At 37.5% G+C, this 27,213-nt stretch overlaps 2 protein-coding genes across 17 annotated transcripts in view; both read right to left on the bottom strand.

Annotated features, from left to right (window-relative positions):
• The window catches only part of ldlrad4b (low density lipoprotein receptor class A domain containing 4b), a 43,176-nt gene extending 30,590 nt beyond the window's left edge, over positions 1 to 12,586 (bottom strand). The window contains exon 1 of the mRNA XM_079894549.1: positions 12,441 to 12,586. The gene's annotated coding sequence lies outside the window, so the exon portion shown is untranslated. The remainder of the gene's footprint in view (positions 1 to 12,440) is intronic.
• A 1,737-nt stretch (positions 12,587 to 14,323) lies between these two features.
• The window catches only part of ptk2ab (protein tyrosine kinase 2ab), a 71,002-nt gene continuing 58,112 nt past the window's right edge, over positions 14,324 to 27,213 (bottom strand). For 11 of the 16 annotated variants that reach the window (XM_079894518.1, XM_079894519.1, XM_079894521.1 and 8 more), the window contains 9 exons: positions 24,194 to 24,280; positions 23,915 to 24,061; positions 23,145 to 23,258; positions 20,624 to 20,686; positions 18,808 to 18,847; positions 18,163 to 18,266; positions 16,368 to 16,523; positions 15,245 to 15,325; positions 14,324 to 15,147 (listed from right to left, as the gene is read on the bottom strand). In XM_079894518.1, coding sequence (XP_079750644.1) covers positions 14,935 to 15,147; positions 15,245 to 15,325; positions 16,368 to 16,523; positions 18,163 to 18,266; positions 18,808 to 18,847; positions 20,624 to 20,686; positions 23,145 to 23,258; positions 23,915 to 24,061; positions 24,194 to 24,280 — 1,005 coding nt within the window. In that variant the 3' untranslated portion in view covers positions 14,324 to 14,934. Of the gene's footprint in view, positions 15,148 to 15,244; positions 15,326 to 16,367; positions 16,524 to 18,147; positions 18,267 to 18,807; positions 18,848 to 20,623; positions 20,687 to 23,144; positions 23,259 to 23,914; positions 24,062 to 24,193; positions 24,281 to 26,484; positions 26,674 to 27,213 lie in introns of all 16 variants that reach the window. The other 5 variants (XM_079894525.1, XM_079894517.1, XM_079894520.1 and 2 more) reach the window with 3 other exon arrangements.

The raw sequence follows: 27,213 nt of genomic DNA, 5'->3' as shown, positions 1-27,213 counted from the left end.
GTTCCTTAGTGTTGCTTTAGAAAGTATCTTATGCTTACAAAGCCTGCATTTATTTGATCAAAATACAGTAAAAAAAATAATAACAGTAATATGGTGGAATATCATATCATAGTTCACAATTTTCAGCATCATTACTCCGGTCTTCAGTGTCACATGATCCTTGAGAAATCATTCTAATATGTTGATTTGATACTCAAGAAACATTTATTATTATTATAAATCTCATAACGGTTGTGCTGCTTAACATTCTTGTGGAAACCGCGATACAATTTGTTGTTAAGATAGTAACATTATAAATTACTTCACTGTTGCTTTTTATCCTAGCTGGATAAAAGTATTAATTTCTTTAAAGAAACTATATTTATAAATATATTACTGACCTCAAAGAAAAGGTTTGAGATAGACAAAAAAAACATAGACAGACACAGCACAGACGCAACATGAGTGTTTCATTAAATAAAAATCTAGAAACAGCAGGGGGTCAACACATCAACATTTTATGATCTTACTGCAGATTTTTATCAGCAACAAAACATCAAGTTCCTGTGAAGAGATGCACATTAGAGTCTTCAATCCCCAGCAGGAGCGTCAGCCGTTAATGACGGTTACATAACACAACAGAACATTTTACTGGACATAGTTATCACAAGCCACAGCTAATGTTTCTGTGGCTTAATATCATTGATTTAACTTCTCAAAAAAAACAAAAAAAAAACAATAACTCCATTTTCATTTGGAGAAGACTCAAAGACCAGTCAGAACGTGTCCTCAGACAACCTTTAAAGCTCTCCGACATCCCAGTGGACGCCGCGCTGAGCCCAGACTGCAGACTACACATCGACTGTGTTACTTAGAAACACGGCAAGCCCTCACCTCGTCTGACCCCTGCCGCAAGCCGCACAGCAAGAGCACGGATCCATCACACAATAAATAATATTACACACACGTGAAACAAGAGAACGCCGTCCAAGTCAAACAAAGACTGAGACTCTCTCACTCACACACACACACACACACACACACACACACACACACACACACACACACACACACACACACACACACACACACACACACACACACACACACACACACACACACACACACACACACACACACACACACACACACACACACACACACACACACACACACACACACACACACACACACACAAGGTCGTTTCAGGACAGTATACAGCCATCGTAGATAACACAGACAAACATCTGGCAGATGTTTAGATTCACTTGTCTTCATTGTTATCTCCTTTTCCCTCCTTTCCTTAGTGGTTCTGCTCTACAAACCAAGCATCTAATGCGTTGTTCAGACCAGGGATGTGAAAGAAAAAAATTATATCAGATATATATATGAATAATTAAATATATTGATAATATATATTAAAATATATCAAAATTAATAAATATAAAATCAAACTAATGTCCAAATTCAATTCTATAAATTCTATTCTATTCCTTAAATTATATAATTCGGTCTAAAGCAATAACTATTGTCATGTTATGAGGATTTCAAAATTCAATACTATATTGTCTAAATCAAACTAAAACACTTAAAATCTGTCTTTTAAATGCTACAAGTGAATACTGAAACCACAATATTATAGATATAATAACACAACAGTGTTATTGAATAATTAGTGTTTTTAAAGATTAGCTTTTGTTAGATAACGGTAAAGGTAATCTAAATGTAAGAGGTTCATTGGTGTTGATGAGATCTCAGAGTAACCTTGTAAGCATGTGATTGACTTTAAAGAAACGTGTGATCGGTTACTGCAAAACACAATGTTTTCCCTTACAGACAATATTTTACATAAGCTGTTGACCCAGAAAAGAGCTCATGTGATAACAAAATATGCCTGGAACTTCAAGCGCTTCCTTTGGTGAAGACATTCTTTACATTTCTAAGATTCAAGTTCAGAAGAATGTTGAAGTATCAATGTTTTGTGCTCCTTTCTTGGATCTGTAACATATACATTTATATTCGATGTTGAAAGAAAAGTAGTAGTTTTTGGTTTGGATCAACATCTACGTATGTTGAATAGACTTACTATCTTGGTACTTTCGCCCAGAATTTTTATATCAGTGCATAAAAAAAATAAAAAAAATAATAATAATATAAAATAAAGTCAAATAGACACAGAATCGCATTAGGACACCGAACTCTCCACATGTGTCGACTCTCTCTTCTAATACACATAGTTTGATGGATAGGCTGAACAACAGCCATGCTGAAACCACTAAATGACTGCAATAAATGGCTGCTAAAATATTCTCTGTATCTGTCGGACTGTGTAATGCGATCTCAGTAGGGGGTCTGTCTCTTTCTCACTCTCTGTGCCTGGTTAAATCATGATGGAGCTCTTAGGAACAACTATTCGCTAAACTGATTCATCCAGCCAGACTCAACATCATAACAGCCCATGTCATTAACCATTAGTAAAAATGACTAATAGCTGCTACCTTGCCTGTCAGTCTGTAGCTAAATAAACCCCAAGACCCAGGTTTTTTTTTTTTTTATCATCCTAAAGGGGTTTGCTTTGCAATAATGACCAGTTCACTGTAAATTATCCCATTCATTACACTGTAAAATTATTTTTCATATTAGTAAATAAAAGATTATTTCACCACAAAATATTATTTCAAATATTCTACTTCAAAATGTCATGTTAAATTCAATGGGTTACTTGCCATTTCTTTGAAATTTACTACCAATTTTTGAGTGATTTTTTTTTTTTTTTCAGTGTACATGGACAAGGAAATCATTTATTCTCTTACATGTAGAGTCCATAAAAAGTCCATTACAACAGATGGTTCAGACAAAGTGAAAGACAGCCTTATTAATGTCTGGCGCTAATCAGACAGATTAACCCTTTTCCTGCACGGGTCCTAAGTTGACCTGACAACCAGGATCTGCAGGTTAACAAATGATGACTCAGCTGTCTGGGTTAGTCAGTTTATAGGTGCTTATGTGTGTGTGAACTAGTCATGTTTCAGTTTTAGTGCTGCCCAACTGAGACTCAATGTGGCTGACAGGAGACAGAACAAAGCACATCAGAAAGAACTAGAGCAGGGGTCCTCAACCTTTCTTTTGTCAACAACCCATTTTAGGTAGCAAAATCACCACCCCTTGTGAGAGAATTAAAAGATTTCACAGGTAATTACATTCTTAAACATAACAACACATTTCACTATTTAGTAGGGCTGCCCCTGACTCATTTAAACCATTAGTCGACAAATCGCAAATTTATAGGCTATTCATTTAAAAATACTAAACCATAATGAGGCTATATTTAATAGATATAGACAAAATATAGGCCTGTAGTATTTTACAAAAGCACAACGTTTTGTTGTTCTTGTGAGTTTACAAAAATAAAAGTAGACCCTTTACAGTTTCGAATGATGTATTATCTGTATGACCAAAAATGACGGTGGTTTTAAAACTTGTATCTGCTGTTATCAGGGGGAAAAAAATGCAAGGAATCGCGCCGGCGCCTCCATGTCATGTAGTAAGCATATTATAATTTAGCTTCCACACTCCGCACAAACACTTGGATATGCGCCTAATAATGGCGCACATATCTAGGTTAAAGATATAGGCTAGCAATAGCTAGCTAGTTTTGAAAACATAAGATCCCACCCTCTATTCAGAGCGTCTCCAAAGACACGCCTCCTTCAAAACACATGCGCAACAAACAAAAAAGCAAACAAAAGCGTCACAAGAGACAGCATTAAACTACCTCATGTAACATAACATTACAATAATAATGAACAAAAAACAACTTAAATAGCACTAACCTGTACCACCTGACTGCTGCAGATTAATTTCGGAGTGGATAGTATTGAAATGCATAAATTTGAGTCACAAACCGCTCCGATTATAACGTCAGGGGTTTCCATCTCTTACAAATTACAGTAGTTATGGCGTGAACGAAACATAAGCTCTTTGTTTTGGATCAGGAGGAACTGTAAAAGGTGGCTGCTGTTTCGGTTGCGATGCTCGGTGACTGACGTCTGTCTAATAACTCTGCATAGCATGAAACGCGCTGATGACGTCATGTCTGCGCGAGCAGGGTGCATGGAGGTATGCAATTTTATGTTTACAGGCAGGTAGGATCGTATCATTACATTCAGACCAAATTCAATGATTGGACAAACATTATATGATCCTACGCCTTCCAAAGATGGTATACACATATAAATACATTTAGACCACTTAACTTATTGCTATCAGGATTTGAAGAGACTTTAACCAGCATTTAAAAAAAAAAAGTGTTTCTGGAACAAATCACCTACTCTGCCTTTAACGTTAGCGTGCAGCCATGTAAAGTTGATACTAACGTTTCAAATGATAAGCCATATTTGAGGTTGATGGTTGATAAGCGAACGTTTGGATTTCCTGCCCGACATTCTGCAATTACCACAAGGTAATTAACCCGCTGTTAACGGTCCCTTTCCCTCGCTCTTGTTTTTTTTTTTTTTGCAACTAACAACTAATACAATTTTGGTCGACTAAGCCTCTTCTCGACGACTAACGTTTAGTCAACTATTAGGGGACAGCCCCACTATTTAGTCAATTTCATTGTTATTACTACCGAACAAATAACTATCAAATAATTTGGTTCTGATGCAAAAAAAAAATAAAATAAAAAAAATAATAATAATTTGCACAGATTTTTTAAAATAATTTTCTGAATTTCTAAAAGGCAGCATAAATTTAGTCCAACTATAGATTAAACAACAATACTAAAACAAAAATGAATGTTTGAACACATTTGATTCGTTTATTTTTATAAAATACTACTGACAAACACAATGCATGTTGTGACATGAAGTACCAGTTAGTAACTACATTGATTTAAGTGTAACAGATAGTTGTAAACTATGTATTTTCACAATGCAATTCCCGAAAAAAAGAACCAATAAGAGTCATCTGTTTGGGAATTGGTGGTTGCAATCTTGATTGATTCTTGTTAGTGAACCAAAAGCATACCAAAAGTAATTTGTTCTGGATTGTACTACACTGTTTGTGCAGTGTGTTTTTAATTCACTAAAAAGAACCGACTCAAAAGAATCATTCATTTGGGAATCAGACTACACTGGTGGTCACACTGTATGTTTCGTGCTGTAGATTGAGTAACAGTGTAGTTTTAACTGAGGTCTGTACGGCTATAAAATAAAATTACACAATATAAGAAACTCTGAACTATATATACACAGACAGAAAAAGTGATAAAGTGAAAGGAGAGTAAGTAAAGGAGGAAACGCACACTGTATGGCAAACACGCAGACACTGGCCTGTGTAAAGAAACTAGATACAACAGCATGAATTCAGAAAACATGCCTGTCAGCACAGTTTCAGGACGGATGTTGTTTTGACAGTCTATCATTTTCTATACTGCAGTACCTGCATTCATCTTTCTTCTGACAGTCTTTTTTCCATATTGTCATCACTATATGTTTTTGGGTCTTGTTTGCCCTTATCAGTAACTTGAGTGACAGCCTAATCCAACCTCTTATATATTTTGGCCCACCTCTCTTGAACAGTTTATTTAGATTAACAATCCTGCATTGCCAACAAGACAAAATGTGGGATGTATTAAAGTCTGTTTTATGCAATATGCTAGAGATTTTGGTTGCCTTAGCAACAGCGAATGAGATGACTTCCTTTCTGCACCCAAAAAGAAAAGTGATTACCCTTTAATGTAATACACTAAAGTGATCTGAAAACTAATTAATGGCTTTATTGATCAGGTCAGACTTTACATTGACAACTGCATAATATGTTATTTAAAGCACGGAGGTGAGGCGCAACATGAAGATAAGGCGAATAAAATCAATTACATTTGGAGCCATGTGGGAGGAAAAGACTAAATCAATCTGTCCTCCTGTATTGTTCAGAAAGGAACAGGAACACACACACACACACACACACACACACACACACACACACACACACAAAACTGAAACGCAAACCACAAACAAACAAGAGGCTTTGAAGTGAACGTCTAATCAGTTTCAGGATCTCTCCTCTCAGCCAATCAATCGACAGCCCTCTGCGACTCCGCCCACAGTGTCTAGACAGCCAGACCTTTGCTGCTCGACTGCATTCTGCAGCGGTGCACACCGCAGAGGTCAGGGAGGTCAAGTCTAGCATGAGCTCAAACCACACACTTGTTCTCCAGGGGTTCTTCATACCATCCATTCCAACACTGAGTAAATCAGCTGATATGTTTCTTAAAAGTAGTGATGTTAATACAAAAATTAGGGCACTACATACTTATGTTTTGATGCCATGTATTTGTAACATGTACTGTTATGTACATTTAAGACAAAACAAACCATGCTAGATTTTAGATTTATTTATTTATTAAATGTGAGGGGTTGCAAGGACATTGTTATATAGTTATGGATGGTTGCTAAGTGGCTTCTAGAGTATTCTGGCTGCTTGCTAGTACTTGCTAAAAATATGGGTTATGTGCAACAAACTTCTATAGTCTGTAAAACAGGTTGCATCTGGGTTCAGGGTTTTCTTTTTAATGTGATTTGTTAAGTATAGAGCTGTTTTACTCAAGTAGATGCTTTTAAAGAGCTACAATTTTTTTTAAATTAATACTTGTATTCAGCAAGGTTGCATTAAATTGCGACAGTAAAGACCTTTACAAAAGATTTATATGTCAAATAAATGCTGTTCTTTTGAGCTTTCTATTAAAGGAATACTAGTTCACCCAAAAATGAAAATTTTCTGTTAAACACAAAAGAGGATATTTGAAAGAATGTTGGTAGAGAGTAGCCATTGATTTTCTAGCATTTTATTTTTCCTACTATGGAAGTCAATGGCTACCGTCAATTGTTTGATTACCAACGTTCTTTAAAATATCTTCATTTGTGCTCAGCAGAAGAAAGAAACTCATACAGGTTTGGAACAACGATGACAAAAGTTCATTTTTGGGTGAATATCCCTTTAATCAAAGTATCCTGAAATAATATGCATAATGGTTTCCACTAAAAATATTAAGCATCACAACTGTTTTCAACATCGATAATAACAATAAATGTCTCAAATCAACATATTAGAATGATTTCTAAAGGATCATGTGTCACTGAAGACTGGAGTAATGATGCAAAAAATTCAGCTTTGAATAAATTACATTTTAAAATACATTAAAATAGAAAACATTTATCTTAAATTGTAATAATATTTCACAATATTACGGTCTTTGTTTCTGTTTAAATATAAACTTTTGAATGGTAGTGTATTATAGTTAAAGCTACACTGTGTAGGATTTTCTCCCATCTAGCGGTGAAATTGTTTATGACTACCAACTGAATATTACTTTCTAGCCCCTCCCATTCCGAGGGCGTTTTAACTCCTACATTGGCCGTATTATTTCAAATCTGCCGGCAGTCGCGAGTAATCTCCCCCTCGCATTCGTCACGGTGCCACTGAGTGTAAAAACGCGAAAGGCGAAGCTTGAATTAAAGGTATGTCCCTCTTTGGCCAATGTATTTTCAAGATGGAGGCGCAACATGGCTGCCGCCATTCGAGCGACTCGCTCGTATGTATTCTAAATGGCAGATTCTACGCTTACGAGAATACTTGATAAGTTGGTAGAAGTAATTACACATTAATGAGCACATATCATTTTGAAAGAACAAAGTGTTTTTTTGCTAAGAATCAACTTAAAAAATTACACAGTGTAGCTTTAAATTCTTTGATTGACACTGAGGTTGATCTTAACAATTTCCGCAAAATGATGTTTCCTCTGTCTGACTTGTTTGGTTAATATGACGGGTCACCTTCTTCCAGACCTGTGAAGGGTGATTTGGACAACTAAACATGCTGTAAATAATTAGAGGCCTAAAAGTTTGTGTTTGCAATGTCCTCTAGAAGAGCTGATGTCAAAGTCAAGCTGCAGCGCGAGAGAGAAAGAGAGAATGAAAGAGAGAGAGAGAGAGAGAGAGCTTGGTGCAGAGTGCTGCAGTGTCCTGTATCAGAACAGAGATCAGCTTTGAAGCATTAGAGACAGACAGAGACGGGACTCGAACCCCCACAGCATCAGTGGGTTTCTATTCTCACTCAAATCTCAATCTCCATTAAAAGGTTAAAAATAGGCACATACAATACAAAGTACTAAATAATAACAGCGATGCCAATGATTGATCATAAATCACAATAGCTTGACTGATTTTTTTCTGACTTCAAACATTTCCAACTGATCAAACTACAGTTATTAAACATGTCAAAAGGAGCCTAATTTTCCGGAGAGCAGTTATGTTGTCATTTTTGATGGAAAATAGAGCTCTGACAGATGGCGATTTGTAACACTACAGACCAGAAATAATTTCTTTCCAATGAGGACTTGCACAGAAGTTCTGACGGAGTTCTTTGGATCAGACTTCGGAGGCATTAAAAAAAAAAGGATGATTATGTGAGAATTACCAATTACTTTGTGTGGATAAATGGGACTAAGGAGGTTGTCGGGACATTAAACTTCATCACACCGAACAGGAAAACTCACCTATAGTCCGCTTTTACAGCCTCATTGTGTTTATAATCACGCACCACTCTTGCAAAATATTCTAACTCAAACTTTCAGGGTTTTTTTTTTTTTTTAATAAAGACTGAAAGCGCTGTCAGAAACCTAGTGATAATGATGTCATGCACCTGTGGCGCAGTTCGTTTATAGTCTACGTTTACGTCTACGTTAAATCCTACTTTTGTCAAAGAAACCAGGGTGATGCTAACTTCCGGGCTGGCATGCAAAAATAAGTCATCACTGCATCAAGCATACCATGGTCAATAAGTTCATTGCGACTGCCACTAGGGGGCAAACTGCGGATATAGTCTGCTGCTATAAAAAAAGGTCCAAAAATAAAGTAAAAAAGACCAATTAAGCTCTTGCAATGACACAAGCTGAGCGGTAGTTAGTGTCTTTATCTCTGCTCCGCCAGGACTGCAGTTCCCCTCATGCCCCAGCATGCCTCCATCTGTCCCAGACCACAGGTGGCCAACAAGGGACCCCAGCCCTATTGGAACATCTCTGCCATATGCCTCTGTTCTGGGATCATCCATAAGGATCGGTCTCAGGACTGCGAGAGGCCGTCTTGTCTGAATCCAAAAAAGTGCACAAAAAAAATCAGCTAGACAATCACAGAGGATTTGCTACTAAAACATAGACATGTACTGCACCTAATTTATGCAAAATAACAATGGTTTATTTTGTTACAATGGAGACTAAGTAGAGAACACATAGGTGGCGTGACCTTTTCCATGGACGGATCCATAAGCGTCCGACTGCGATCGCTGCCCGAGGGCCGCTCTTTTTGGCTGCGTGGTCTCCTCTCCAGTCGAAGTATGTTCTGAGGGGGTGCAAGTAATTTTAAGATCCTCCTGGGTGTTCCTTCTCGCACTGATCCGAGTCCAGTTCTGCAGCGTGTCAGATAATGACAGACAGCAGGGTTTGCAGAACAACAGCTGATCCCGGTTCAGCGTGTGCGGCCCCTACCCTAAGCCCTTATGCCACCTGACGTTTCAGTGCCAGAGGCCAGATGATGTGGTTCGCAGCAAGACAGGAAGCTTGGCGTACGATGACTCCGCGTCAGACAGACGGCTCTCAGCGAGACAGGAAGCTTTCTTCCCACAAGCAGTGAGTGTTCCGGTCTGGAGTGGGCTGCTGTCCCAGCTCTCAGCCTCAAATCACTCACACATCAACAGGATAATGCTCCATTTACTGCGCTTTTACCACTAAAATATACTCAAACCTCTATGCATGCAGCAAAATAAATATGAACGTTTCTGGCTGATACCGAAAAGCAGATAATTATTGAAATTTGTTATGGCTGATTTTAAGATTTTGTAATATTTATGTCTAAATAAATAAATAATAAATAAAACACAAGTAAAATCCAGTTATATACATGAATTTGAGTATCCCGACATTCTAATGTAAAGTATGAAAAATGGATATTTATTTTGAATTAATAATTCTATTTAAGTTTTATTAAATATTCAAAACAATTATATTAAAACACTCTTTACAATAATATATAATAAAATATAATATGTAATTAAATTAATAAATCATTTTAATATTAAATCATTTAGTATAAAATAATACATTATACAATTATTTTAAATGTAAAACATTATTAAATTTTAAGAATAAAAAGATACAGTTACAGTAGATTACAGTACAGTATGTCAATTTAATGTAAATTAAATGTATGTAAATTTAAAAATTGTGAAAATGAGCATGCACATTTAAATATCCAACACCAATACAAATAAACTGAAACAATGTACCGGTATATTGTGCGTCCATCCCTAATAAAAATCCTTGTCAATGAATAATAAATTGTACTTTTTTTTTTATTGATCAACCATTTAAAAGTGCAGAATTTTTTAAAGGAACAAAACTTTTTTTTTTTTTTTTTTTTTTAAATTTTTGCCCTGTTATGGTCACTCAGCAAGCTTGCTGGGTTACTCGTCATCCGTGGCCAACAGAGTGCGTTTTGTGCAGGCAGACAGGTGCCGATGCACCGCAAGTCCTGCTAAGCTTCTCTCACGCTTTGGACCGATTTATCATTCTTCAGTCCCTGAGCTCCACGCGCCTCCACGACTCACTGTTACACTTGGCCCGATGCCACGGCAGATCCATCAGCCGACACTCTGACACACCTCGCTGTCTGCCTGGAGCGGATGACATCACAGCTGGGACACGAGCTCATTTTTCAGGAGTGGAAAGTGTCCTTCTGTGTCGATAAACGTCATTCAGGGGGAACGGCTCACATTCATAAATACAGAATGAACATGAGGCAACGACCCTTAGAGACAAGCAGGACATGGAGTCAATGACTGAATGCCACAGACAAGAAGTTAGAAGAGAAATAAGCGTCAGATGCCTTCAAGCAACAATAAACGCTCTGTTGGACTCTGGCAGCGTATGACACAATCATGTCTGTGTCTCTCAACTGGGCCAGAACCTGCAGCGCACAGGAAAGGACACAGAGAGTGGAGTCTAAAACTGGGCCGAACACTAGTCACGACAGCCACTGGCAGCACACTCAGTCCAAGTCTGGACAGGGTCAGCTGACAGACACACACACACACACACACAGGCAGGCAGGCAGGCAGGCAGACGAGAGGGCACAAACACACTCACAGTCCCCTTCTCGGTCTCACATGCAGAAAATATTAACAACCAATTAATAAAGCTTGGATAATGGGATGTTAACCACTTTGGACATCGCTGACATTACTAAGAGGTCATTTTGACATTTCACAATCTTCTTGATACACACATTAAGAACATTTTCAGTCTTTCTGGAGCTCAAAAGTGACATGATCAGTAAAATATCAAAGCCTCAAGTGAGCAAATGTGATATAAAATGAGTGTCTGACAGAAAATGACTATCCATTAAGTCCAAGACAAGCAGCCCATAACTACTGCACATTAAATTAATACATTATTATTACCTCTGAAAGAAAGGAATATATTTTTCATTTTATTCCTGTAAAAAATTCTGATTGGATGATTCCATCGCTGCTACTTCCATCTCATGACTATGAATATATATATACACATTCTAATAATGCTTATAATATTATTATAACTTGTAGTTGTATCCTTAATTTAACTTGGATTGCAAATAATAAAATTAATAGTATATAAATAAAAAGTACTATTATTACACATTTTTTTCGTAGCAGACACTTTAAGCTAAACAACAAAAAAATAAAATTATTTTTTTAAATTTTTTTTCAAATATCATTTTAACAAATATCTAAATTTCACATCCATGTATTAATTTAAGTAGCCATGTAATATTAAAAAAAAATATATATATAAATAAACTGCAATAAAAAGTATACAAACCAATCAAAATGAATAAAGAAAAACTCCTTATAAATAGAAGTTTAATTATCTTTGGTAATAACTAAATATGTTTTTTTTTAATGTAATGTATTTTTAATAATAAAAACTGAATTTATCATATACTCATAGCATTTGATAATTAGCTCATTATGGCAGAATAAAGAAGATAGCTCACGCTGTCTGGGCCAAAATGAGCCCTATTATGTCTGGATGAAGAACTGGGTTACATGCAGGGTCCCGTTAAACTAAAGCAACCGGCTGTGTTCTCCGTTAACGCACGACCACTTCTCTCTAATATATCTCCGATAAATTATTTGATCTAGCGGAGTATAGAAATATGAGTCTAGCGCACCGGCCCGATCATTGGTTTGTAGTTGTCTGGCTGCATATGAAGTCAGAGGGTCCCAGCAACTTTTTGTGCCCCGGTCTAAACCCGCTGCGCTCCTCTATATCCGCGGGGCCACTGGCACAGCTGGCACCATTACGCACCCATCTGATGCCATCTGCACAAAACCAGACATATACGAGGAGAATATCAGCTCCTTACCTCTGCAAAGAGGAATCAGGAAATGGCACCATGAGTCCGCGGAGAGCAGAAGCCTGAGCCGTGCTGGCTGCTGATCCGGCGGAGATGACCTGGATTTCACCGCCAGACTCGACGGCGTAAAAATAATCAGGCGCACAGTGGAGAGTGAAGCTGGCGGCAGGAACACACGATCACTGGTGGAGTTTCAAAATAAGAGACTCAACTCGAGCTAGCAATTCCGGTCTTCAAAATAAGAGTTTCAGTAAAAAAAATATAATAAAATAAAAACTTACTTCATTGATTGTATCGTGAGCTTTGCACCACTTTCTAGATTTGAATGTGAGTTTTGGTAAATTAGCTTAATATTAGATTGGGGCGTGATTTTAGTTTGAAGTTAAACAATACATTTTCTACCATACTGTAAAATGAAACCGCTTTATGTTCAGTTTTAATTCATTTTCCTATGATATTTTTTGCACGCCCGACTTACATTTAGTTAATTCTAAATGTTCATATTGAAGCCTGAAGGGCAGCAGTGAATGATATTAAATGTATTCATATACCGCCCCCTACTGGAATTAACGTAATATGTTTTGAGATTAAAGCCACTATATCTACGCGTTGAATAAATGAAAATCCATCTCTATTTTTAAAACACAAAGAGAATTTCTATTTTCTTAAAAGATTCCAAATAAAAAACTACACAAATAAGGATTTTTATTATTATTAAAATGGTTGTTATTATGCTTGGTGACATGATTTTGTTCTTTTGTTCCATTTAACCAGATATTCGGATTCCATTTTGAGTGTAGTTTTAGTATTATTTATCTACAGATATAATATATTTATATTTTGTATTAGCATTTTTCTATTTTCAGTTTCATTTTAACTTTAGTTTTAGTAATTGCATGTTTTTATCATTTTTATTAGATTTATTTACATTCATTTGTCATTTTTTATATTGCAGAATAAAAGTATTAATTTCTTTAAAAAAAGTCTTACTGACCCCAAACTTGTAAATGTATATTATTCAAATATATTAATATATAATTAGATATAAATTATATAAATAAAATATAATAATAAATAATATTACGTAAATAAAAAAACTCTGTATTTAAGTTTCAGTTTAATTTTAGAACTTAACTTTATTTCAAAGCTACATCACTAATTTCAAGACAAGTTTTTCATAAAACATTTATTTCAATTACCGAAAACTATTTTGAACAGTTTTAGTTAACTATAACAACACTGAACATAGCAACCATTGATAAGTGTATTTTGATTTAAGTGTTGATTGCATGTTGGAAATGATGGTTTTACTGTTCAGTCCTCATCTGTAATTGGTCAGCATAACGTTGAGTTTTCATAAATACTTAGCAGCGCATGGGACAGTCATCCAGAAAATATGTATGGAAAATAAAAACATTTTTCACTACTGCATCACTACATAATTAAAATAATAATAAAATCTCTTTTTGGCTTTAATAAGGCATAACCAACACCCAGAAGACCAGAAACTGTTTTTTTAGCTTGTCAAGAATAAGTACTGGTGTTAAGACTAAAAGTGGTAGCTAGAATAAATATTTTCCTGTGGGGCACATAATTAAGATTTATGTAAATGTGTTTTGCAAGAGCAGCAGACTGATTGGTCTCTCAAACTCCAGGCAGAACTGTCCTGCAGATGATCTGCATTATACCTAAAGTCCATGGTCTCTATTTATTATTGATTAAACCATAACCATGAACCCATATATATATATATATATATATATATATATATATATATATACACATATATAAATACACACGGGGGGGGGGGGGGGGGGGGGGGGGTATACGAAAAAAAAAAAAAACTCATCAAGTGATTTCACAGGGTCAAACAAGGAAACATGACTCCAACATTCATTTCTTAATTCAGTCATAGCTTTATTTTACCTCTAGGTGGCACAAGGCCCAAATATACAACACTCTCCCTTTCAGTCCTAGGGAGAAGCGTGAGAGTCTGCAATGCAAAACCAGACTCATCAAACCCAGATTTTGCAAATGCAGTTCCAACTCAAGTTCTACTGTGCAAAACAGAGTCTTAGAAACAGCTCAACTTCTATGATTCTACAACCAGAACTAGAGCGGAATCTAGATTTGTGTGGTCTGGCTGTGGAGCTCGGGCTTGTCAATGAAACACAGATATACTAGATACAGTGTAAGGGTGTCTCTTTTCCTCCAGAGACGTTTAAAGCTCAAAGCGGCCCCCGGATTCAGAATCACCCTCTCAGCATCCAGTCACCGGCCCACTATGATCTCGAAGAGATTCACTCGTAACGACTCCAATCCGGTCCAGCTCATCTGTTAAATAAATCCGGAGCCCTCCTCACGGTACCCGTGATCTACCGTGCAGCTTAACGTGAGGGTCAGTGAGTAGTGAAGGGGGGCCCATGAGACTCCATTAGTGTACAAGTCTGTGCTGGTGTGTTTCTCGGGGCGTCACATGCGTCGTCGTGTCCTTTTGCTAGGGCTAATGCGGCCGCGCCTGTCCCAACATCTTCAGCCTGGCCTGGTCAATCACATCCAGCAGGTTCTTGGCATCTACGGCGAGTGCATGCGCAGCTGTTAGCATCTGTTTCTTGTAGTCCTGCTGCAGGCTGGTCATAACATACTGCTGGGCCAACTTCATCTTATTTATCAGCTCGGCCAAGTCTGAATTTAGAAGCTTCTGAGCCATTTCGATCTGAAGAGGAAGAATGGGAGTAACAGTTAGCTGAGCCGGCAGGAAGAACACTGAGAATAAGAGTATGTTTTTAGGGTTAGTTTGTGAATGAGTTTACCTCTCTGTGCGTGTGAGCTGGTAATAAGGGTATCGTCTCATCCACAGTGGCCAGCAGTGTTCTCAGTGCCAATCCTACTTCCTGAAACACACATTTTCATGGTGAGAATGTTGTACAAAAATGATATAACGGCTCATCTTAAAACTGCCATTAAATTCTACTACCATTTTGCTATTATTTACTCTTTATTTAAAGGTCATGTCGTTTTAAACCCTTATGCTCAATGCAACGGCAGTTTATAGTTGCCAAAGGACAAGAAAACAACATAAAAGTGGTCCATACAAAGTATTTTAAAGTCATATGACAGCATTGTAGGAAGAAATGTCTTTATTCACAGATAGTATTTCAGTTTGAACTTAGTTGCCAAGGCAACATTTAAAAATTTTGTTTAAAGTGCCTCTATTATGCCATTTTAAAGATTCCTGATTTTGTTTTGGAGGTCTCTTACAACAGGTTTACATGCATCCAAGGCCAAAAAACACTGTTTCATACATTGCAGCATCTCTTTTCTCAGTGTCTGAAACGGCTGAATAAAGGAGTCAGTTTCTCTAAAGTTAAACCCCTCCTTTTTGAGACCCTCCTCAGCTCTGATTGGTCAGATTGCCCAGTTTGTTGTGATTGGTTGACCGCTTACAGGGTATGTTGGAAACGAAACACCCATTGCCAATTTGCCATATCTGAATTTCCAGAGGCTTCCTCAGCACTCGCATACACAGTGAAACGAACAGCAACGACAGCGTCGGTTTTACCGCATCAATTTGAACGCGAGTCCTCGCCCATCGGAAGTGCATGCAAAGTGGATCTGCTTTCACAGCTCAGAAAACAGCATCTTCTCGACATGTCACAAAACAAGAACCACTCTTCCAGGCATCAGCTACAACTACAATGTTTGAGAGCGGCTCGAAGTAGATGATGTACACGGACAGCCAATGAAAAGCCAGTGATACAAACCTACGTAGGTTCTTGCCGGAAGTAAGAATGGAATTACTGAAGGCTCATTTCAGCGAGTAATGTTAATTTATAGGTGAAATATCCCTTTAGGATAATCTCTCTGGACAACAAATGACATATTCAGTGACCCTAAAGTATACATATCTAGTATATTTCTTAGGTTGTGTCATACCTTCACCATGGGCACGTATTCTTCAGGGGGAGCTGGCTGGATTTTACTGGACATCTCAATCACGGCCTTAACCAACCCGGTCACATTTTCATAGACCTTATCGTTGGACCGATCTAAGTTCGCTGTTGGGGGTGGGTTGATCTCCTGAGGCTGAATCTAACGACAAATAAAAAGTAACATGTTTTAAAATGATGCATTAATGAAGTATATTTCATTACAAGTATTAATGTACATAAAGGATTTTAGATGAAGGTTGTGTTATCTAATTCTTGTTACTAGACATAAGTGATAATGAAATGTGTTATGGTTGACACTAGATGGCAATATATAAGCAACTACTGGAGACCAAACTCCACCTACAATATTGAGCTGATTGGATATCCATCCTTGCTTTTAATACAAAATGTGATATGACAACAAAAATAATGAATACAAAAAGTTCCCCCATCTTAAATATAGAGAGATCAGGGACACATTTATTTTGGTTTAAAACAACCAAGTGGTCTCAATAAACTGTGCACCCGTCCCAAAAGAATGATCAAAAACCTCCACTAGACTAGATTGCACTACAAGCACATTATTAAAATCACAGCTTATTTAAAAAAGCAAAAGGACATGCATAGTGATCTATACAGCCAATGTAATTCAGTTTAGTGGATAATTAAGTTATGATTCGAAATGATATGGTTGAGTAATGACATAGCAACTGGTTAAAGGGGGCATAAACACAGACAGAAACATAACACTGTCTACAGGTGGTCTTACCCTCCAGGGCTACCAGTGCAAAAACAGTGCAACAGAAGAAGGGCAGAGGCACAGAGCGAGAGAATAGTGTGCAGAGAGAAAGAGAAAAAAAAGAAAGAGATTAATAAACATCACTTTACAAATACATGCTGCAACGAAAGAAAGAGAAAACCGCTGTTTTTTCTGTTTTTTAATCCAACCTCATGAAAACGTTGTTTAGTGCTGTTAAGTTATATAACAAAATTGACATTCAAATTTACAGTTTTGTGTCTATTTTTAGCAAATTTAGAAATGTAGAAATTAACTGTCTTATTAATATATTGACAAATCATCTTCTACCTCAAATTTTTTGTCCAATCAAATGCTTTCTATAATGAGAATGTTTGCCTCTGACTAGCAAAAAGAAGTAGGCTACATCCCGATTGTGGAACAACTAAACCCTATTAGCTATTTAAAAAGAATACAGGATGAGCCTTTCAATATTCCCCACCCAAACGTGCGGTTTAAACTGAAAATACAACAGAAAATCAACACTAGAAAGAAAACCGGGCTCGTTTGAGTGTTATAACGGGACCTTAAATCATTTTTTTTTTTTTTTGACCAAACACACCCATAGGCAAAACTATAAAATGGAGAAACAGATTGCAATTATACGTGCATTGTTTCTAATTATATTTTCCATGCCGCATTGCATTTCTGCTGTTGCTTGCGAGACCCCCTGCACGCTGACCCACAGCATCAGGAAAACGCGCTGGAATGGAAACTGTGCAGGGATCTTTTTATGAGAGACCCCGCAGAGCAATTGTGTGCGTGTGTATGTGAAAGGGGTTTTCAGGAATGAGGATGATTTTAATGAGGCTTGGCAAACGGCATCTGTTGGCATGCTAGCTGCTCCTGAAGGCGTCCCGCAAGTACAGATGCTAATCTTACCAGCCTCCCAGTGTGTGTTTGGTGGAATTTCAAACTTTGTGGTTTAAAAACAGCAAGCAGTGATTACTGTAAAGTTCCACAAGCACAATGCTCGTGAGTTTCTCACTGGTAGTTCTGGTACCTTCACTCCTTCATTGTAGCTCTCTGTAGGGTTGAGTCCGGAGACTCCTGCTGGGTGGCTGGGAGCTCCGGGCCGAGGAGGCTTTTTAGGAGGAGCTGCGTGCTCTGAGGACGACAAGAAACAGTTAGTCTGGAATTCAATCTGCTCTTTTATATAAGTGCAGCATTGAAAAGCAACAACATCAGATAGAAATCATTTTCAAGTGGACCAGATTTACATTTTCATACAAATCCATTGCCATTTATAAACCATCTGCTCTCAAAAACACTTAGACATTTATAATGTTACAGATTTCTATTTCAAATAAATGCTGTTCTTCTGAACATTCTATTCATAAAACAGTCCTGAAAAAATGATCAGCATTGATAATAAAAAAATATTTCTTGAGCACCATATCAGCATATTATAATGATTTCTGAAGGAGCATGTGACCATGAAGACTACTGAAAATTCAGCTTTGCCATCACGGGAATACATTATAATATGTTGAAATAGAAATCAAGCAAGTAACTCAAGGCGTAAAATCGTAATAATATTTCACAATATCACTATTTACTGTATTATGATCTTTCAAAAAGAATCTTACTTCAATTTTTTTTTACGAAAATTACGTATTACATGAAACAGAACTGGCATATAACTTACCTGCTTTCCCTATAGGTTGATAGATGTGCTGGTTTCCAGTCTGCAAAACCAAAAAACAGTTACAACAGTTAAAAATATGCAGGAGCCAAGACAGACTGTGCCATGTGTGTTGTTGTGGTCTGGTGGGGAGTAGCCTGGATGCCTGGCATGCCAACACACACACACACACACACACATACACACATCTGCCAAGACCACAGAGAATCAAAGACGACAGCCCAATGGGACGGGATAGACATTCAAAACCACTGCAGAAGACAAGCAATCTCTAGAGCAGCTGTGGAGTTCTGCTCTTCTAGATCCACATCATGATGAAACACTTTCAAAAACTAGTAAACATCTGTGGCAGTTCTGTATTAACATCAGAAGTGGGAGGGCAGAGCAGATTGGGTTTCTCGAGTGTCCACTGCTGCATGTTTCCTCACAAAAGGGCCCTTGTCCTTGGTCTCCCCATTTATCCCAATGAATTTTTTGATAGATATCCAGCTATGATAGACACTTCAGACCCTTCAAATTTATTGAAAAAACCACACTATGGCGAAATAAATGCACTTATCAGTGGAGACCAAAAATGTCTCAAATATATTGTCATTACAAATTATTATATTATATCCATTTTAACAAATGAAAAAATAAACAGGAGTTTTAGAATGTCTCAGTTCTTAAGCTGCATGAACACCTCAAGTTTGTCTCAAACCTGAAGAACATCTGACTGTACAAAGTCACATAATTAATGTTAAAAAAAATGCATCTGATCTGTGACATACAGTAGAAAAATCAGAACCTTAATTTACATCAGAATTATTCTTTGTCTCAACTCTTTAAAACTGGAAACAAATTTTAGAATTTCGAAATGAGATTTTACGTTACAATTGGTCAAACTAAAAGTAGCCTGATTATGTTACCTAAAATGTGTAATGTAATGGATTACGTTACTAACATTTTTGTCATGCAATTTGGACCCTGTAACGGACTACAGTTTGTAAGTAATCTACCCAGCACTGCCCACAGTTGTATATCATACAACATAATCTTCACATACAATCTTTCAGTCTCCCACTGAAAACAATTTAAGTGAAATTCCTGTGCATGTACAGAATTCCCCCACAGCGAGCGAGTTGACGCCCATATACAAAATAATTTACGGCAGATGTCCATGAGTGGGAACACCACTATATTTAACATGATCTGATCAGATGGTTAACTCTCGCATTAACTCCTGCTTGAGAAATATGGCTACTATAAACTGCTGTTGCATACAAAGAGTACACATATTTTACATTTTTTATTCATGTATGTTAAAAAAAGGGTTAATGGGTTTAATGAACCATCCCTTTAACCTTAAATGAACTTGCATAACATTACATTTCATTAAGTTTATAAAGATTTACACTACCATTCAAAAGTTTGAGTTCAGATTTTTTTTTACATTTTTTGAAAGAAGTCTCTTATGCTCACCAAGGCTAAATTTATTAGATTAAAAATACAGTAAAATCAGTGTGAAATATTATTATTTACAAAGTATTAGAATATTACAACTGTTTTCTATTTGAATACAATTTAAAATGTAATTTATTCTTGTGATGGAAAAGCTGAATTTTCATTACTCAAGTCTTCAGTCGCATGAAATAATTATATTATGCTGATTTGATGAATAAAAAGTTCAATAGTAAACCATCAGTGCATTCTTGTTAAATTCAATGCATCCTTGCTGAATAAAAGTATTAATATTTATGTGAAAAAAATTTACTTACTGACCTCAAACATTCGAACGGTAGAGTATTTCAACAAAAAGAAAGAAAATGAAGAAACTCACTGGTCCCTGAAGGCTTCCATCATCACGGTCAATGCTTCCTCTGGAACTTCTCCCATCAGGCTTCTGCCACACACACACACACACACACACACACACACACACACAGACAGGAGAAAGAAGGTCAAACTTGACACCTCGTTAAATTCATGTCTGTCACATGTATTGTGCTACTTCACACCACGTCCTGACCTGGAGCGACACAACAAGATTCCAGTAATTTGCACAGTAACAGCCACTAAGAACACATTTGATGTTTAAAATACAGTTTCATTGTGGGCAAAACATGATGCTACAAAAATAAATGTCTCACATGTTCAATAATTTCATTGCGTATAAAATCACATCATATGTATTGCTCACAAACCTGTTCCTACTCCTTAAAATGACAACGATAAAGCATCCATAAATCAAATGAATATAAACCAATCAGACTCATTTACAGCACTTTGACAACAAGTCCATGACAGTTCAAGATCCCTTAAAGATGAAATAAAAACAGCGTAAAATCTGCACACTTCAAGCTTTACTGAAACGGCACCCTCCCCTTCCAATTTTTCCAAGTTTACCGTACCAGTTTTCCGAAGCAGGATTTAAAGACCTGCATCTTCCTTTCTGTTCCTGTGAGTGTTTCTCTCTGGCGTTTCTTAAGCATGGAGCAGAGCACAGAGTGGATCTCCATTAAGCAAGCGTGTGTGTGTGTGTGGGATAAGTCAGAGTGTGTGTGTGGAGTGACTCGTCTCCTGAATGTGAGACATATTAAACGCACACACTGACTCACTCACAGTCGACGAGCCTCAACTCAACGGAGCCAAGCCCTTTTCTGCTCTACTCCTCCTCCTCTCTCTCATTCCCTAGCTCAGTGTTTTCTCTCTTTCCCTCCCATTATTCCTCATGCACATTCACGTATAACATCTGTGAAGAGATGAAAACTTCCTGTGATCAGTAATTTAACTTTCAGCAGATACAGGTCAGGTTGAGTTTACTCGTCTCATGCCTCAGTGCCAACAAAACCCTTCATTACTGAGGAATTCCTGAAAACGGCACCTGTATCAAACGGTCGGGATCAAAAACTCATTCTTCCACTCGCAGCATCAAAAAAAAACTTTAATGGGCATGCAAATAGTTTTTAACCATCCTAAGCTTTTTGAAAAAAGGTCACACATTGGCTGTAAGAGTCAAAAACTGTAAGAGTGTAACCTTTTTAATGACTTTTTCTTTTTGGCTTTTAGGTCATTTAGATTTTATCTGGATCTTATTTATGTGTAAAATTGTCATTATTTGCAAATGGTGGAACACAAAAGACAAATTGAGACGGCTCTTTTTCACACAATGGCTGCCAATCACCAATAAATAAATAAATAAAATAAACAGCACAACTCGTACAACTCATGCACTATATACAATTATGTTTATTGACTAATAATCTTCCAATTCACTGACCTGGTTATTTGAGAAACACTGCTTCAGTGAGTTACGAATCAGTCAGATTCATGAACAAATCATTCTTTTGAGCCAGTTCTTTTCAATAGACTGATTCATTCTGAGTGCTTTGTTCACAAACTCAAATGATTCAGTTCTTGAGCTCAAACTTAACTCAATGATTGGAAGATCATTCTCACCGGAGTGGAAGATTATTGGTGATAAATATAAAATGTTGGTCTGTTCATCACACAATTCTATCGCTTGACTTCAAAAGATTTGTAATAAAATGAACGAATTACACAGACTACGTTTTCCATATGGAAAAGAGCAGCATGATTCTTCAAAATATCTCCTTTTGCGTTCCATTGGCAAAACACAGTTTAGAAAAACGTGAGGATGAACAAATACTTTTTCGCCGAACTACTCCTTTAAAGAGCTGACATTTCATTTCAACAGAAGTTGTTTGTGAGGAAAAGTAATAGTTTGAGCAGAAGAATGAATGTTGTTTGCTGTGGTGGAGCTCTGAATGCCCTTTTTAGTTGGTACAGGAAGCTATGAGAGTTTTTTCTGTGAGACAGACTGAACATAATGACACAGTGAAGATACAAATGACGGAGACTGAAAGCCAAAACTTGCCATACCACAAACGCACACAAATATTCACAGACAAACTTGTGCGGATAAAAACATACATATACACACATTTTACTGCAATGTGCAATACCTTCGCATTCATTCCTTATTCATATTCTTTCTGTAATTCTTCAAGAATGCAAATTATTTGGAAAAAAACGTATAGCAGAGCTGAGGTTGTGAAATTGTGAGGATCGCTCACAACCGTTTACAAATAAATAGCACAGGAAACCGCAATTGGCCGACACACTTATTCTCAAACAAACATGAAAATGACTGTTTGGAATATCATACCATTGCTGCAGCTATAAATAAACATCATGATGATTCACTACTAAAATGCTTTTAGGAAGAAGTGAAAACTAACAACCATGTAATACAGCTAAGCCGGGGGAGAGAGGAGTGGCAAAAGGGAATAAAGATGAGCAGATACATGTGAGGAGGTGAAGGTGAGTGGGATCAGTACCAGTAGTCTCTCCTCCTGCTCTAACCAGCGCTGATCGTCCTCCATCTGCTGCTGCTGCAGTAACAACTGCTCCTCCATCAGCTGAGACAGACCACAGCGCAGAGCCACACCATCCTGAAAAGCACACAATTCATGAACAAAGATGATAAAATGATACTAAATATACGACAGCTAAAATCAAACTGGCACTGCAGACTTGTTAAAGTAGCTGCCATTAGCACATATACCACTGCTTGGTGATGTTTTTGCAAAACAAAATCCAATCATTTCAATAGGAATCTGTGCGATTATGAGTTTCACATAAGATTTCGAGATTCGTTGGTTTGGAAGTGCCTTCTGTGTGAGCTGTGCCTTATAATGTACATCCCTATGTGACCATCAATGGACCTTATTGCTTATGCAACTTGCACCTCTCATGCACTTCGCTTGGTCTGCATGACCTAAAAGGTTTTTATTTCTTATGCAATAAACTTTCAGTACTTCAAATATATTTACATTTTTTCAATGCACCATTTTGGACAAACAATGAGTCTCAATGCAATTTTCCTAATTTATGAAGGACACTCACAGTGCAACCTTCGAATTTGGCCAAAATAAGTTACCTTAAAAGGCCTTAAACATTTGTTATAAATGTTTAAAACTGTCTTCACATTGGGAGCGTCTCAATGATGCCTAAAATGGTGTTTATGTTGGCAGCTCATTCGGTTTTGAAACAGAGCTTAGATTTCAGTACTGAGAAGACATGCAGCTTTCTCTCGTTCTCTTCTAACCTCCATGCTGGGGTTCCACATGTGATCCTGAGTAGTTCTCCGATGGTTCCAGCCGTCGTGGTGATCAAGTCCAGTCCCTGCGGCCTGGGGAGGGTACATCACGCCAGGTACGGGAAGCAAGCCGTGTGGCCCAGAGTGCCCTGCCATCTACATAATGCCAAATGCACATATAAAGCAAACTTTTATTCATCATAAACATTCATGTGAAACATCCTCCACAATCTAGTGGTCTGAACCAACTCAAATCATTCTTAGTGAATTCACCCCTTGGTTTTGTACCTGGTAATGATTGTGCTGGCCAATGTGCTGAGGACTAGGGTAAAACCCTTCACTGGAACGGGGACTTGGATAACCAGGTCGACTGGGCTGTAAACACACACACAACTATGTCAATTTACTAGCACATACTGACCAGTCAGTTTAAGGTTAGGAGATGCTGTTAAAATCAGTTCACCAGACGCACACACAATTCTTGTGCATTTTGTGTGGATGAAGATTTCAGGCTGTTGAAGGGAAAAAATTAAAACAGTCAAACATAAAATGCAAGCAGTTAGTTAAACGTTAACACAATGCATGTGTTATTCAATACGTGGGAGAAGGACTGGGCGGGTATAAAATATTAGAAGGAAGGGATTGAAGAATGAATGCTGTTTGACAGGAGGCGGTCCTCATCCAATTGAGTAGGATACTCTGAGTTCAGCTGCGGGTGGGAAAACAGGAGACGGACTGATCTACCTTATAAACCCGTTCATAGAGAGAGTCGACTGACCACAGCTCCAGATGAGCAAAGGAGGAAACAAAAGGAGAAAAAGGGGGTGACGACACAGTTACACACTAAACGGACAGAAAAGGGTTAAAAATGGGGAGAAACCCACATGAACACTGCTACGAGAGAGATGGGATTTATTGTCTTTAAAACAAAGAACAAAAAAAAAAAAGATGTTTATCATCAATCTGCTTTAAGAACATTATTATTTTGTGTTAAGAATTATGTTTTGGGGATGCGGATGGGGTTGAGAGCCTTATTACAACTGTTTTGTCTGCATTTATGAAAATAAAATTTGAGATTCACACAAGCACACACATCTATGGCAGGTTAATCCTTAATTTTAATACACTTGTTAAACATCAGGTCTGGCACACAATTTAGTTTACATGCATTGAAGAGGCAACATGCAGTTTTCCACAATCTTATCGGGAAGATTATCTGAAGCTAGTATTTTTCTTACTTGTTTTTAGTCTACAACATATTTGATCAAATAGTGGTTCTATAATAACAGCCATGTTGAAGCCTAAAAGTCACTACACTCACTGAGGGTCACAGTAAAGAGCAGTCGCGCCGCTAAAAGTGCTTATTGTATGTGCGCTTTAAATGCTCGATTGTAACTCAGCTTTGTCCAACATGTACTGTATACAGATACACGTTAACCAGAATCTGCTTCATAAACTCCAAAAGCTGACACACAATGTGCACTTAATCCTTATACATCCAGTAGGGTGCAACAGTCAGGTTCTGGGAGTTAAAAATCACATTCAATGATTTTTAACAGTCAGTAACCTATGAACCTTTAAACACAGACATACTGTGAGATATGAGGCTGTTAATTAATGCAATATGCTTTTGTTAAAACCATCAGCTCACATTATTTCAACTTATTTTTTAAATAATTGTGTTTAACAATGAAATTCCTGGTGAAAAACTACTAAACAAGAAAATTGTGTCAAAAGTAGGGCTGTCAAACGATTAATCGCGATTAATCGCATCCAAAATAAAAGTTTGTGTTTACATAATATGTGTGTGTGTATGGAGTATAATTATTTTCTATATATAAATACACACACATGCATATACATTTAAGAAAAATGTGTTATTTATATATAAAATATTTATATATAATATAAATTATTATATAATATAAATATATATACACAGTATATACATGCAAATATTTCTTAAATATATACATGCATGTGTGTGTATTTATATATAGAAAATAATTATACTCCATACACACACATATATTATGTAAACACAAACTTTTATTTTGGATGCGATTAATCGCGATTAATCGTTTGACATCCCTAGTCAAAAGATTTCTTTAGTAAAGTCCACTTCCATAAAACACAGCAAATGATGTAGAGTAAATAACTACTTAAATATTTGTATATATATGCAAAAGCAATATGTTGCGCCTGACCTTATAGCTGGTTGGTTTTGTTCATGGCTTTTTAAAATCCATATGGGAAAAAAAATTAAATTACAACCAGAACCAAGGTTGGTGAAAAAGTGGGGCACTGTTGCACTCTATTGCACATTGTCTTATTCAGTTGGTCATTAAATGAAGAGTTTTGCTTGGCTATGCTAAAACCCTTGATTATAGACTGATTATATACAGCTATATATTGCAGTCAACATTGCTGACTCTAATGCACTAAACCCTTTACTGCTTTTTACCACTACAACATCTAATCCGCAGCTAAAATGGCATGTACCTACAAAAGCACCTGTGCTAATGAAGAAACTACAGTAAAACCCCGGGATACCCTGCTAACAGCCCTAGCACACCTGCCTGTGAGAATCTGTAGGGCACGTGGGTCAGGCTCAGCTGTTGCATGGAGGGATAGTAGGGGTCGAAGAAAGCAGGCTGAGTGGCACTGGGGGACACACAGGGTCTCGTCCTGGACCCCTGGGGAAACAGCAGGGAGCAGTGCAGCGGTAACGGCTGAAGCAGAAGCGAGGTCTGAGTCTGCGGGAACGGCTGGGGATGTACGTTAAGCTGTTGAGTATTAGCATGGCACTGAGTGCGAGTGTTTTGCTGTAGCGTTTGCTGCATGTGTGGTGATCGGTTAATGATGGGTTTGTCACATGGACCCAAAGGAGAGGCAGACGACTCGGGCTGGCGGAAGCAAAGGGAGATCTGGGAACCGAAGGGTTGCTGTGGAGGGCGAGAAGCAGTAGACGCAGACGCAGACGCAGACAGACAGTCCATACTGAAGCTGTGCTGGAGGGGGCGTCTGCGGGAGGGCTACACATACACACACACACAGACACACGCAATGAAAGATGAGCTAACCAACACAAGGAAACAGGGCACAAACAGAAAGGATGACAAAAGCAGAAATATAGTGAGACATGATATGGGTGAAAGCAGATTCATTCTGGTCATTAGCACAGCGGCAGGTGTGACCAGTCAACACAAAAACAGACATAGGCACCTGGACAGGATGATTGACAGGTCTGACAGGGAGCGAGGGGGTTTGAAAGTAAGAGTATGAAGTGCTTTAAGCCACACACAGAG

Source organism: Squalius cephalus (genome assembly GCF_949319135.1).
Source record: "Squalius cephalus genome assembly, chromosome: 15".
NCBI lineage: Eukaryota > Metazoa > Chordata > Actinopteri > Cypriniformes > Leuciscidae > Squalius > Squalius cephalus.
The sequence above is the reverse complement of the archived record's forward strand: the minus strand, read 5'-3'. Positions and strand labels throughout refer to the sequence as shown.